Below are 13,741 nucleotides of genomic sequence, written 5' to 3' on the forward strand. Positions count from 1 at the left end.
TCGTCCTCCCCGCAGGCAGGGGGGCTTTGTGTAGGAAGGGCTCTAAGCAGGGCATCAGGCCTGTGAAGTCCTGGGAGTGGCAGACAGCACGTTCTTGAAGGCATCATGTTGGGAGTGCTGTTGACAGGTCACAGCATCACCCGGGAGCAGCTCCTGTTGTGAGCGCTCCGCGGTTCTCAAAGCGTGTTCAGATGTTGAGGCTCCTCTGCACTGCTGAGTTGCTCCGTTGAAATAATAGTGATGGATAGCAACACCCTCCCCAGGAAGGAGAGACCTTTCTGCCTTCTCCTTCCTAAGGAAGGACTAATGCTCATGAGAGGGCTGGAGCAGCTCTGCTCTGGGGACAGGCTGAAAGAGCTGGGCTGGTTCAGCCTGGAGAAGGCTCTGGGAAGACCTTAGAGCAGCTCCAGTGCCTAAAGGGGTTTTGAGGACCGATGTGTTAAAGATTAAGGCACTGACGGGATGATTGATGGCCAGGTATGAGGAAGGGGAGACTAGCTCTGGCGGAGGTAAGTGGGAGTCTTATCTGCTGGCCATGAGGAAGCTGTTCCCTGCATGTGATGCTGAGTTCTCTGAGCTGTGGTCACGTCTGTGACAGCAACCGGATCTGGCAGAACCCAGAAGTACAGAACACATCCGTTTGTCACAGAGCCTGCACAGACACCATGAGCTCTGCCACTGAGCCCCAGGAGCGTGGCACAGGGGCTGTCAGGATGCGCTCCTGTGTTTGTGCTCGAGCCTGAACACACCTGGGGATCCTTACAGATCAAGAGGATAATGCACGGAGTGCTCCTGGGCACAGACATGCCAAGGATCCAATGACCAGACTTGCTCAACGGGCTTGGAGAAGTTGTTTATTGATGGAAAAAGTATAACCAGGATCTGAAAAGAATAGCTCACCAGGTTAGTTTGGAGGAGTTTTCTTCTACCCTGCCTTTGCCATTGAATTGTCAGTATGTTTTGAAGGCTTAAACACCATTCAGTTAAAATCAAAGCTACACACCTAAGAAAAATAAGACCCCAAATGAGGAATGGTGTTTGCCTGAAACTGCCTTTTTTTTCCCTTCCCACCTTTTTGCTTAGAATAATGGAAATGTTGAATGTGAGCGCAGAGCAGGTCTCCAGTTTTGTGGCTGGGAGGACGAGCTGTGGGGGCAGCTGTCCCCTCCCCTCCAGCTGCGGGCTGGAGGATGTACATAAAACACTGCCATTACAGTGGGGTTCATTTAACGGTCTCTGCAATTTCTGGCACAGAGTGCCCAGAGAAGCTGTGGCTGCCCCATCCCTGGCAGTGCTCAAGGCCAGGTTGGACACAGGGGCTTGGAGCAAGCTGCTCTAGAGGAAGGGGTCCCTGCCCGTGGCAGGGGTTGGAGCTGGAGGAGCTTTAAGGTCCCTTCAACCCAAACCAGGCTGGGATTGTGTGATTCTGTCAGCTGGGGTTTCCTCCCCTGCAGAGCACAAGATGTGCTGTGCTCTTGGATCAGCCCCAAGTCAGTGCTGAGATGAGAGTAGACTTCAGGATCCTTCCCGCTCCCACCACATCCTCTCCTGAGTCTCAGCCTCCAAGACCTGCACTGATGGTGGCACTCAAAGCAGTGAGAGCAGATCTCCCTCGTTGCATTACTTCTTTGTGAGCCCTGCGCAGCGCTGCAGGATACAGGATCTGATGATCTCCATTCCTAGCAGGGCGTGTACCTCTGCCCTCAAAGGGTAAAAGCTGGTGTAAGTGTTGTCAAATAATGAGTCACCCATGCTGGATGTTGGACGGCGTGGCAGGCACTGGGACTGCTGGGACGCTGCATCTGCAGCCCTTACCAGAAGAGAAATCAGGAAATAACACGGGAGCTCTTTCTGGGAGCATGCCCTTGAAAATAGAGCTTTGATGCTCCCTATGACAGCAAATTTATGCTCCAGGAGTCCGGCTACAGGTGACATCGTTGTCCCCAAGCCCTGCATGGACACTGCTGGGAGGTAAGAGCGAGGGTCTGTGAGCAGGGGCCATGTTTTCACGGTTACTCTGCCCATGGAGAGGGCTGGATGTAGCGTTGTAGCGTGAAGAGCGTGGTGGTCAGTGGGCAAAGCAGGCAGGTGCCTCCTGCTTGTCAGCAGAAGAGCAGGACTTGCTCTTCGTCCAAGTGACCCTCGGTGTGTCCGGGTGTTTGTATGTGCTCCAGTTTGTGCTTCAAAGGTGCGTGCAGTGCACCCAGCGCCAGCCTCAGTGCAGGGGTGCAGCTTGGCCTCTCTCCCATTGCTGTGCATTGGGTCCTGGAAGCTCCCCGCTTGGGATACTGTCCTGGAGCAGCAGGAGGTGATCACCTGTCAGAGCTGCCGTTGTCCTTCGTGGTGCAGCCAGCATGTCCATCCTCATACCATGTGTACCACAGCGAGGGGTAGGGAGCAGACCCTGTCCTGAAGGCCATGAGGTCCTCATCCAGCCTGGAATGTGAACAGCGATGCATCCAGTCATGTCAGCCATTGGCTGTGCCTTGCACCTCCAAGTCCACTAAGATAATACGTGTGGCACAGATGCAGAACAAGAGGATGGCTCCTGGAAGAGACAACAGGGCTGCCTGCTAAAATGAATCTTGCCACAGCTGCAGTTGTCCCTTTTTTGTTGTTGTTCTGGATAGTAACTGGATAAGGCCCCCAGATCCTCACGTCATGGAGACAGGCTGGGATTTACTGCCAGTGATGTGGAGGAGTGACTGTTACTCACCCTCCAAAAGAGAAGTAGAGCACAGAGCATCATCGCTGTGCTCCAAGGAGCCGAGTGAGCCCCTCTGCCTCTTGTAGCCCAGCAGAGCCAGGGAGGCTTCACCCTCCTCTGGTGAGAAGTTTCCAAGAGGCCAAAGTGGGGTTTCTCAAGGGATCCCAACCCCACATTACCCTGCCTGGGCCCTCATGTTCACTGAGCACCAAGAAAACCAGTCCTGGAATGAAACCATCTCTTCCCCTTCTCAGATGTTTCTCTACTCCAAAAGCTGATGCTTCCCTGGCTGGTTTGAGTTCTTAGAAACATAGAGGGGCAGCGAGCTGCAGGATAGCTTCACACTATCTCTCTTCACACATGATGGGGTGATGCCACGGTATGAGGAGGCACAGCAACCCAGGCAGGGCCGCCGAGGACACGGGTTTCAGTGGGTGGGCTGTCCCTCCTCCAGACCCTGTGCTGCCAAGGATTTGCCTGCTGAGTCCCCCCGTCCACAATTTCACTTGGTCCAGGGAGTCGGTGGCTGGAACACTTTGAGCCTTTTTCTCCATCCTCTGGTGTGGGTCCATCCCCTCAGGATGGACAAGGCTTGTAAGGACTGTGTTGGCCAGAGGAGATGGTGGAGACAGCAGTGGCCTGGGACAGGCCAGCTCAGCCCCATCCCTCCACAGCCCCCATTGGTTTCTTCTCTGCAGGTGGCAGCAGGAGAAGACAGGGAGTCCCTGATGTGCTGACGGCCAACCATGTCTGGGGTGAGCAGGGCTGCCGCAGGGACGCCAGCACTGCCCCTTCCCACGTCGGGGTGATGTGTAACCCCAGGACCACAATGGGGTGGAGGAGGGCTCATGCCCGGTGCCCGTTGTTCCCAGCCAGGGCTGCAGATGGTCCTTGGGGCTGGCTCTGACAGCTGTGGGAAGTGGAGGGGGCCCAGCTCTCGTTGTCACTTGCTGATGCTGCCTTCTCCCTTCCAGAAGCATTGGCTCCCAGGGACACAGTGTGTCACCAAGCATAACCACACCAAGCCCAAGCCCCAGGAGCTGGCCTTCCACAAGGGCGATGTGGTCACCATCATTGAGGCCGTGGAGGTAAGCCCAGTGGATGCCCCAGGAACATGGAGTGGATGGGACCCATCATCCTACTGGGATCCCCTTTTCCTTCCCTTGCTCTGAGACCCTCTTGCCCTCAGGGCAAAGGCTGGTACCACGCCAGACACAACGAGACGGGGCAGGAGGGGCTGATGGCAGCCAGCGCGCTGCGGCAACGGGGCCCCATCCGCGCCGACCCCAAGCTCAGCCTCATGCCGTGAGTACAGCTGGGGGCCGGAGCAGCCTGCAGCCATGCCCTGGCAATGGAGAGATTCACTGGGGCTTAGAGACCCCAGTTGTGCCCAGCCAGCTGGGATGGACCTCATGGGAAGGGGCTTTATGCAATGGCATCTGCATAGCTTTGCTGGGGGCTCTGCTTTCTCCGTGTCACTGCCGGTGTCGGGGAAGCCGCCCAGCACAGCCAGTCTCACGGTGTCCTCTCCCCAGTTGGTTCCATGGGAAGATCTCGGGGGTGGAGGCAGTGCAGGAGCTGCAGCCCCCTGAGGATGGGCTGTTCCTGGTGCGCGAGTCTGTGCGGCACCCAGGGGACTACGTGCTGTGCGTGAGCTTTGGCAGGGAGGTGATCCACTACCGCGTGGTGCACGAGGAGAACACACTCAGCATCGACAGCCAGCAGCGCTTCTCCAACCTCATCGACATGATCGAGGTGAGACCCCCTTCGCCAGGCAGGGAGCCCCACCAGAACCAAACCTCATGGGGCCACACACAGTGGTGGCAAGTCCCTTTCTCCCTCATGTGGGTTCTCCCCATCCTGGCTCATTCAGTGCTTCACTCGGCAGCAGGGCTTAGGGCATGTTGGAAACCAAAGATCCTGGCAGCCTCTGGACAGGGTCTGAAGCCCAGCGAGGTGTTTTGCCACATCTCTGTCCCCTCCAAGCCTCCTCTCTCTTGCTGCTGCCCATCTCCTCACCAGGGCTTTGCATTCTCATATGCTTTCCTCATTTAGACACAAATTCTGCTTTCAGGTAGGTCCTTCCCCCTTTCAGCTCCTCTGGCTCCACTCTGTAACTGCAGCTGCCATTGCTTCCTCTCCTTATCGCCTCTGTAAACCACCCTCCACTGCCAGGGCTATAACCCATCGGCTGCTGTCCGGCTCACCGGCGGCATCCTGGAGCACCCCAAGTGCATCACGGTGTTCCCTGGCTGTGTCCAGTGGGAGCAGGGCTGAGATGCGGGCTGCAAATTGCAGTGCCAGGGGAAACGTGGCCCCTTGTGGGTGGCAATGATGGGGGGGGACCCATGGAGCATCCCTCAGCTCCATACCCCAAGCCTGGGGTAAGAGGTGGCATCACTGCTTTGCCTCCATCATGCACCCCTCGGCAGTACTACATGAAGGAGCAGGGAGCCATCTGCACCAAGCTGGTGAAGCCCAAGCCAAAAAGCGGGATGAAGTCAGCCGAGGAGGAGTTGGCCAAAGGTAGGGGATGAGGCAGAGGGTCGTGGTCCGGGTTTTGGGGACAAGGCAGCATGGTGGCCCCTGCTGACCTGCCCTTGTGCCCATGCCCAGCTGGCTGGCTGCTGAACCTGCAGCATCTCACGCTGGGAGACCGCATCGGGCAAGGCGAGTTTGGAGGTAGGTGAGACGATGGGCTTGGAGCTTCCCTGACCCCAGGCTTCCCCAAATGGCACCCCCTAATGTCCTCACCCCATCCCCATGGCATGGGGGGGCTCAGACTGGGATGAGGGGAGTTGGGTGTGGGGCTGAGCCTGAGCCCCCTCATCCCCTCACAGATGTGCTGCAGGGTGAGTACATGGGGCAGAAGGTGGCTGTGAAGAACATCAAATGTGATGTGACCGCCCAGGCCTTCCTCACTGAAACTGCTGCCATGACGTGAGTCCCCCGGGGGTACAGCCTCACCCTGCCTCGTGTCCCAGGGATGAGCGGGCACCCCCTTGACCCGGATCCCCTCCACTTCAGGAAGGTCAGGCACAAAAACCTGGTGTGTTTGCTTGGTGTCATCCTGCACAACGGCCTCTACATCGTGATGGAATTCATGAGCAAGGTGGGAGTCCCCGGCCGGTCCTCAGCCAGCAGGACCTATTGCCACTCAGAGCTGGGGACAAATCCATGTTTAGCGGCTGAGTTGGATGGATGCTGGGCACTGCAGAGGCAAAGCCTCTGGGCAGCCCCATCAGGTTGGTCCTGATGTGTTTATCCTCCTCTATCAGGGCAACCTGGTGAACTTCCTGCGCACACGGGGCCGGGCGCTTGTCCCAACCGAGCAGCTCCTCCTCTTTGCTCTGTAAGTCCATGTCCCTCCCTTCGGGCTGGGAACTGATGCTCTGCATCCCCCAGGCATCCCCAGGGATCATGAGGTGACACTGTGCTCTGTCTCCTTTGCCCACCACAGGGACGTGGCTCAGGGCATGGACTACCTGGAGTCCAAGAAGCTGGTGCACAGGGACCTGGCTGCCCGCAACATCCTCATCTCTGAGGAGAGCGTGGCCAAAGTGAGCGATTTTGGCTTGGCCAGGGTCAATCCTAAGGGTGCAGATGCCACTTTGCTGCCTGTCAAGTGGACGGCCCCAGAGGCCCTGAAACACAATGTGAGTGGTGGTGGGAAGGCATGAAGGGTACAGGGGGGTCCTCCCAAAGCAGCTCCGGGGTCCCTCTGCTCATCCTTGTCCTGCAGTGGCTTCTGGCACATTCAGCCCTGCACCTCCCAAAATTCGGGCTCTGTCCTGGCCAGCCCTTGCCCTGGTGCATAGCAGGTATTGGGGCAGCTCCAAAGAGATGTGGCAGGATCACCCCCGGGGCTGTGCAGGTGATGGGAAGGGGGAGTTGGGGATGGCAGGGAGCAGCCTCTGGCTCCTGTTTTGCCCTCGGGGAGGTCGGCTTCAGCCTCCCCTCCTTCTGCTGCTGCAGAAATTCTCCTCCAAGTCAGACGTGTGGAGCTACGGAGTCCTCCTGTGGGAAACCTTCTCTTTCGGCCGCGTGCCCTACCCCAAGCTGGTGAGTGCTGTGCCAGGGGATGCTGCAGGTCAGTGGGATGGGGACATCCCAGTGTCCCCTGCCTGGGGCAAGGGGCAGGGAAGGGGAGTCTCAGCTGTGTTCTCCATCCTGCCAGAGCCTGAAGGAGGTGACGGAGCTTCTGGAGCAGGGGTACCGCATGGAGCCCCCTGAGGGCTGCCCCCACACCGTCTATGCCCTGATGAAGAGCTGCTGGGCGCTGGAGCCGGGCAAGAGGCCGTCCTTCAAGAAGCTCACTGAGAAGCTGCAGAAGGAGCTGAAGCACCTGAGGGATGTTTAACCACTGTCTCCTCCCAGGACCTGTGGCCAGAAGCCCCCTGGACCCACCAGGGTTGGGACTATCATCACAACATACATCCCATGGGGTGTGGGTCCCTTCGAGCTGCCCATCCCCGTGACAGGGACAGGACGGATCATCTCCACCCACTGGAGGATGGAACCTGAACCCTGAAGCAGCCCCGCCCCAGCTACTGCCTGCAGCAGCTGAACCACACGGATCTGGGCTTTTTTGATTAAAGCAAAGGAATTAATTCAACAGCGTCTTTCAGCCCCTAGGCTCAAATTAGGCCAGACCTTCCCCTGGGCCCTGGCAAAGGCCTGGAGGGATCCCCTTGCATCTCCTCTGCACCAGCTCCTTCCACCAGCCCTCCCTGTGCTCGTGTGGGTGACTGTGGGTTCCCAGCACAGGGCTCCATGGTGCACAGCAAGGGGGAAGAGGAGGAGGAAGGAGGCCCTGGGGTGCTGCCCTCCACTGGGGCCCATGCGATGGGAGGTCTCCTGGCTGCATGCAGGGTGTGCTGGGGCTCCCACCTCCCCAGCACCCTCATGGGGCAGCATCCCAGCATGTCCCTCAGCACTCTTGGGTGCAGTGAGCAGCACCTGAAGGCATTCCCACACCAATGCCTGTGGCTTCCCCTCCTAATGCTTTAATCTGCCCCTGATCCGCGGTGCCCCTGGGGCTGGTCCTGCTGACCTTGCAGGCACTGGCCTGGGCTGGGACCAGCGGCATCGTGGGGCACAGGCGGCCGCAGCCACCACTCATGGCCTCCTTCTTCACGGCTGCCTTGAAGAACTTCAAGGGGGGGGAGGAGGAGCCACCCAAGGGGCCCCCCAAGGATGCCAAGGAGGCCACGCTGCCCAGCGGCATGAACCGCGAGGAGTTTGAGGAGTACCAGCGACAGCTGCTGGAGGAGAAGTGAGGCTTTGGTGGGGCTGGGGGTCAATGGGGTCCCCCATGCAGAGGGACTGGGGGCCCATCTGCAACATGGGCTCTCCCAGGGCAGCACAGGGACAGGGAAGCAGCCAGGGCAAAGGACAGGAGCAGAGCACAGGAGGTCCCTGTGGGTGCTGGGGCTGGGTCAGGGGTTTGGTACATTGTAGGTGACAAGGGTCATCCATGGGTGCCAGTGCCTTGGTGTGGTGGGTGCCTGGTGCCAGCCCAGCATCCGTGGAGCTGAGGGACGAGAGGGGCCAGCATGGGATTACGTTAAGGTCCCACCACCTTGAGTCTGGTGCTGTGGGGACCCAGTGACACAGCATCCAGGAGCTGAGCAAGCCCCTCCAATGGGCACCTTCACTGAGCATCTCCACTGGGGCTGGAGGGGCAGGATGTGGCCCCTGCCCTCCGTACCCCATTACAACCCTCCTGTGGACCTCGGCATCCCCTTCTCCATCCACCCCAATGAGGAAGGAGAAGCTTAAAGTCGAAAGCTTGAAGACAAAACGTTGCAAGGGTTGAAAATGCTTGTCCTGTGCTGCTGGGGGACCAGGGCAATGCCGGGGAGGGTGGCTCTGGTGGGGTGGGAAGTGACAAGGTGGCACCCGCCGCTGCAGGATTGAGCGGGACAAGGCCTTTGCACAGAGGAAGGCGGGGAGGGCCGCTGTCCGGATGCACCTGCGGGACAAGTACCGCCTGGCCCAGGTAAGGACCAGCCCGTGCAGGGACCTCGAGGTCTTCCCATGGACCCTCCGGGACAGCCCCAGGCCGGGCGCCTGCCCAGGGAGGTGATTCCTGAAGAGGGCAGCAAACGGCTGCGCGTGTCTGCCCCGTGGTCCGCGTATGGAACCGGACAGTCCCGGTGTCCCCCACCTTTCCCAATGCCCCCCCCAGGGGACCGGTTCCCCCACAGCCCGCACCCACGGCCGGTGGCGGCCAGGTCTACCCGCACCCAACACCCTGCCCCGCGCAGGATGAGCGGGACGATGCTCAGCTGCACGTGGCCGGCGGCGCGGTGGAGCTGCCGCAGGAGTTGGCCCCCATGGTGCACGGTGAGGAGGAGGAGGACGAGGAGGAGGGCGGCAGCACCGGGGCCTTCGCCTACCTGAGCAAGCTGCGGGACGTGGATCTGCTGGCGCTGCGGGACCGGGCACTGGGCAGCGTGGGTGAGGTGAAGGAGAAGTGTGCCCTGATGTGATGGTGCTGCCCACCCCAGCAGTGCTGGGCCGACGGGATGTGCAGGCTGTGGGTGCTATTACCTGGGCTGAGCATCCCAGTACCTGCACTGGAGCGGGGTTTCCTCCCCACACCCATTCCTTATTGCTTTTCTGGGTTGCTGGGCTGCAGAATGTCTGGGTTCCCACCAGCCCCTCCCTGTGGTGGCCCTGGTCTGAGCCCCAGGACGGGTGGGGGGGACTCTGATGATCTGTGGCCCCCAGGAACCAGCACTGGGGCCTCAGACACCGTTTGCAGCTGTCCCATCCATGGCAGTGCTCAAAGCCAGGCTGGACACAGGGGCTTGGAGCAAGCTGCTCTAGTGGAAGGGGTCCCTGCTCGTGGCAGGGGTTGGAACAGGAGGAGCCTTCAGTCCAAACCAGGCTGGGATTTTGTGACGATTTGGCTCAATAAAGGCAGTGTTTGCTGGCACCACTCTGCTCTTCCTGCTGTACCCTCACCCACACAAACCCCATCCCGGGCTGGGGGTTATGCGTGAATTCAATGACACCACTACAGCAGAGCTGCCCTACATGCCCCAGAGCCAGGAACCAGCCCATTACACTTGGCCCCAGATCCCTCCCTACCTTCTATAGCAGCCCCCAGGCAATGGAGCCAGTGGGACCGGATGGCCCCGCACCCTGGGCACCCCTTGAGGGGCAGCACCAATGAGGTGAGGATGGTGGCAGCATTTATCCCCCCTTGAGCATCCCCCTACCAGCGCAGGCAGCAATGTGGTCACTTTGGCGGGGTCCCTTTGGCCGGGTCCCTTTGGCCATGGTTCCCCTCTGCCTCTCACCTCTCTGGGGACCTGCTCCCTGCCCGCAGGCGCTGCAGCAGCGCTGGCTCACCCGCCGCGGGGCCGGAAAGCTACGGGCTGCTGGAATCACTTAATACCTGCCTATTTTAGCGGGGTTTAATCTGCCTGAGCCCCGAGGACTCCGCTCGCAGAACCCGTGTAAAAGGTACGGCCCCAGCGACACCTCCCGCCGGAGCCGGAGCCGGAGCTGGAGCTGGAGCTGGAGCCGGAGCCGGAGCCGGAGCTGGAGCCGGAGCCGGAGCTGGAGCCGGAGCCGGAGCCGGAGCCGCCGGCGGAGTCCCGCTGTGTCTGCATGAAAGCGTGGACGCGCTGAGCCGTCTCCGGGCTCCCCACGCCGGGGCCATCTGCTCCGGAAGGATCTGTGGGGATGGCCCAGCCCCGGGCTGCACATGGCTGCGCGATGGGGCTGGGAGGGTGGGAGCTGCGCCATAGAGCTCGTCGTTGTCACAAGAGCCACAGGTCTCAGCCCCCGAAGCTGCAGGAGCTCCACCAAGGGGGGTCCCTGGGTGCATGAGGTGCTCGGTGTGTCCGCAGCATGGACATGTACCCCTCCAGGTACCAGCCGAGGGGCTGCTGGAGCATCCCTGGGGGTGTATGACATGAGCTTAACACCCAGGAGCCTCTGCCCATGTCCTTCCATGCCCACAGTTCCCACCATTCCCACCATCCCCGCCATCCCCACCATCCCCGCCATCCCCCCCATCCCCGCCATCCTCGCCATCCCCACCATCCCCGCCATCCCCCCCATCCCCCCCATCCCCGCCATCCCACCCATCCCCGCCATCCTCGCCATCCCCACCATCCCCCCCATCCCCGCCATCCCCGCCATCCCCACCATCCCCGCCATCCCCGCCATCCCCCCATCTCCGCCATCCCCGCCATTCCCGCCATCCCCACCATCCCCATCCCCGCCATCCCCGCCATCCCCGCCATCCCCACCATCCCCATCCCCGCCATCCCCGCCATCCCCGCCATCCCCACCATCCCCATCCCCGCCATCCCCGCCATTCCCGCCATCCCCCCCATCCACGCCATTCCCACCATCCCCACCATCCCCATCCCCGCCATCCCCGCCATCCCCACCATCCCCGCCATCCCCCCATCTCCGCCATCCCCGCCATTCCCGCCATTCCCACCATCCCCCCCATCCCCGCCATCCCCACCATCCCCATCCCCGCCATCCCCGCCATCCCCGCCATCCCCGCCATTCCCGCCATTCCCGCCATTCCCACCATCCCCCCCATCCCCGCCATCCCCCCCATCCCCGCCATCCCCGCCATCCCCCCCATCCACGCCATTCCCACCATCCCCACCATCCCCATCCCCCCCATCCCCCCATCCCCCCCATCTCCGCCATCCCCCCCATACCCGCCATCCCCGCCATCCCCGCCATCCCCCCCATCCCCCCCATCCCCCCCATCCCCCCCATCCACGCCATTCCCACCATCCCCACCATCCCCATCCCCGCCATCCCCGCCATCCCCACCATCCCCGCCATCCCCACCATCCCCGCCATTCCCGCCATCCCCGCCATCCCCACCATCCCCGCCATCCCCGCCATCCCCGCCATCCCCACCATCCCCGCCATTCCCGCCATCCCCGCCATCCCCACCATCCCCGCCATCCCCGCCATCCCCACCATCCCCGCCATCCCCGCCATCCCCGCCATCCCCACCATCCCCGCCATTCCCGCCATCCCCGCCATCCCCACCATCCCTGCCATCCCCGCCATCCCCCCATCCCCGCCATCCCCGCCATCCCCGCCATCCCCACCACCCCTGCCATCCGCAACATTCCCACCATCCCTGCTATCCCCACCATCCCCACCATCCCTGCTCTCCAGCCTTTCTTTAGCACCTGTAAAATCTCTCATTCGGGCACAAAAATTCACAATTCACTGCTCTGCATGGGATGGGGCCACCCCTGTCCCCAGCAGTCCCCCAGTCAGCTCCCTGATGGGTGGCAGCAGCACTGGCACTCAGCACCATGACTCAACACCAAGTGCCAGCACTTGACAGGGTCCCCAGGGTCCCCAGCCCGCCCGGCCCGCAGCAGGTTCCTCCATCCCTGCTCCGCACTGGGATCCCATCCCACCCTGACCCATCCCACCCTGACTCCCAGTGGGGCTGCATCCCGGTGCCAGCTGGGATCCGGGTCAGGACCCTGGGGCAGGTCTCTGGATAATCGGCCTGTCCCCCCACGCTGCCACCTGCCTCCAGCCCAGCACCCTTTTGGGTCACCCCTGCCCAAGGCCTCTTAATGAACTAAAAAGGTGACAAATCCCCACTGGAGCTGGTGACGTGGGGCCAGTGCCCCCCAGGCCGCCCCCCGCCCGGCCCCGGCCCCGGTAAGCTGACGCAGCGTCTCTAAGCGTTAGCGGCTTTGCCCGTTAATAGGATTAGGGAGGTTTAAAACTGTCATTTGAGTGAACTAAACCCCCTGATACTCTGCATTGCACCTTCTTAACCAATTTGCCTTCAATTAGGGTAATTGGGAAACGAGCAAAGAAGTACAGCATTAATATTTTAAAGTGATGAAGCGATTATGGGCCTTGGGTGAGGAAGCAAATCAATTTGCTATCTGCTCCTGCAAGGCCATTAGAATCATTGGGCACCAGCAGCCTCCCCCCGCTGCCCCCCCCCCCCCCTTCAGGTGGTCAGGGAGGGCTCCTAAGACCAGCTCGCAGCATGGCAGCACCCACCAGGGCCATGGGGACACCCCAGAGGAGCCACCAGAGAAGAGGACCAGCACCAGCCGCACTGGGGACATCAAGTCCAAGTGCCTGTTTGCATCTCCAGCCCCATGAGCTGTACCAGTGCCTGGGGATGTCCCCAGTGCCCCCAAAGGCAGCATGCCCCTGCTGCAGATAGGGCACTGTATGGTGTTGGGGTGTCACCGGTCCCCAAGGACTGAGTGTGCCACCCCCCTGCTGTGGGCCCATGTCCCTGGGGTGGTGGCAATGCCACAGTCATAGAATCCCAGCCTGGTTTGGCCTGGAAGGGAACTTAAAGCTCCTCCGGTCCCAACCCCTGCCATGGGCAGGGACCCCTTCCACTGGAGCAGCTTGCTCCAAGCCCCTGTGTCCAACCTGGCCTTGAGCACTGCCAGGGATGGGGCAGCCACAGCTCCTCCCGGCACCCCCAATATCTCTGAGCTGTCCCCATAGTGGTCAGACCGCGCAGGAGAAGCCCCACGGCCCCACTGGGATGGACACTGAGATGGCCGCTGACCCAAACTAGAGCACAGAGGTGGCCATGGGGTCCCACAGCACGGGGCCAGCAGCCACCCGGTGTGGGGCAGCCAACTCCCCCCCCAGGTGACATTTGCCATCCGAAAGCAGAACCATGGTGAGGAGGGGAAGGCGGTGGGAGGGAGCTGAGGCAGCTTCTGCAGGTGGCAGGAAGAGGTCTGGGGAGGAAAATCCAAAGTGAGCAGAGAAAGAAAAGGGACCTCCACCCCCGAGGAATGGGGACAGCAACAGGGACCCCACAACCCCCCTCATGATGTCCCCATTTTCCCCCAGTGTTTCTGTCCCCCAGCCCGGCTGCCTCTGCCCCTCAGCCCCACGTCAGGGCCCATGGGCAGCCCCCACAGCTGGACCCCACCGAGTGTCACCACGCCTGGTCCCTGTGCTCAGCCCCGTGGCCAGAAATGGACGAGGTGGGACCCTCACACCCGGTCCCATGGACAGTGCCCAGGGCCT

The 13,741-nt window shown here is 61.3% G+C and overlaps 2 protein-coding genes across 4 annotated transcripts; both read left to right on the forward strand.

Moving 5' to 3' along the window:
• The first annotated feature begins 1,486 nt into the window (after window positions 1-1,486).
• Window positions 1,487-7,324, forward strand: MATK (megakaryocyte-associated tyrosine kinase). Of its 3 annotated transcripts, none has more exons than XM_061466968.1 (13): window positions 1,487-1,971; window positions 3,406-3,462; window positions 3,682-3,795; window positions 3,897-4,012; window positions 4,243-4,462; window positions 5,140-5,233; window positions 5,324-5,389; window positions 5,548-5,647; window positions 5,735-5,819; window positions 5,986-6,059; window positions 6,168-6,367; window positions 6,648-6,769; window positions 6,885-7,324. In XM_061466968.1, exons 2-13 carry the CDS (start codon window positions 3,454-3,456, stop codon window positions 7,065-7,067), a joined length of 1,383 nt encoding a protein of 460 aa, XP_061322952.1. In that variant the 5' UTR covers window positions 1,487-1,971; window positions 3,406-3,453; the 3' UTR covers window positions 7,068-7,324. The 3 variants fall into 3 exon arrangements, with proteins under 3 accessions (XP_061322952.1, XP_061322953.1, XP_061322954.1); XM_061466969.1 differs by having other exon boundaries at window positions 6,168-6,363; window positions 6,683-6,769; XM_061466970.1 differs by having other exon boundaries at window positions 4,372-4,462.
• Window positions 7,325-7,471: 147 nt separating this feature from the next.
• Window positions 7,472-9,392, forward strand: LOC133276300 (complexin-3-like). Its single transcript, XM_061467003.1, has 3 exons — window positions 7,472-7,982; window positions 8,621-8,708; window positions 8,977-9,392. Exons 1-3 carry the CDS (start codon window positions 7,828-7,830, stop codon window positions 9,199-9,201), a joined length of 468 nt encoding a protein of 155 aa, XP_061322987.1. The 5' UTR covers window positions 7,472-7,827; the 3' UTR covers window positions 9,202-9,392.
• The last annotated feature ends 4,349 nt before the right edge of the window (window positions 9,393-13,741 follow it).

The sequence above is a fragment of the Pezoporus flaviventris genome, unplaced genomic scaffold, assembly GCF_033815535.1.
Source record: "Pezoporus flaviventris isolate CSIRO_AGI_PZ_B2104156 unplaced genomic scaffold, CSIRO_AGI_Pfla_v1 ptg000043l, whole genome shotgun sequence".
Taxonomy (NCBI): domain Eukaryota; kingdom Metazoa; phylum Chordata; class Aves; order Psittaciformes; family Psittacidae; genus Pezoporus; species Pezoporus flaviventris.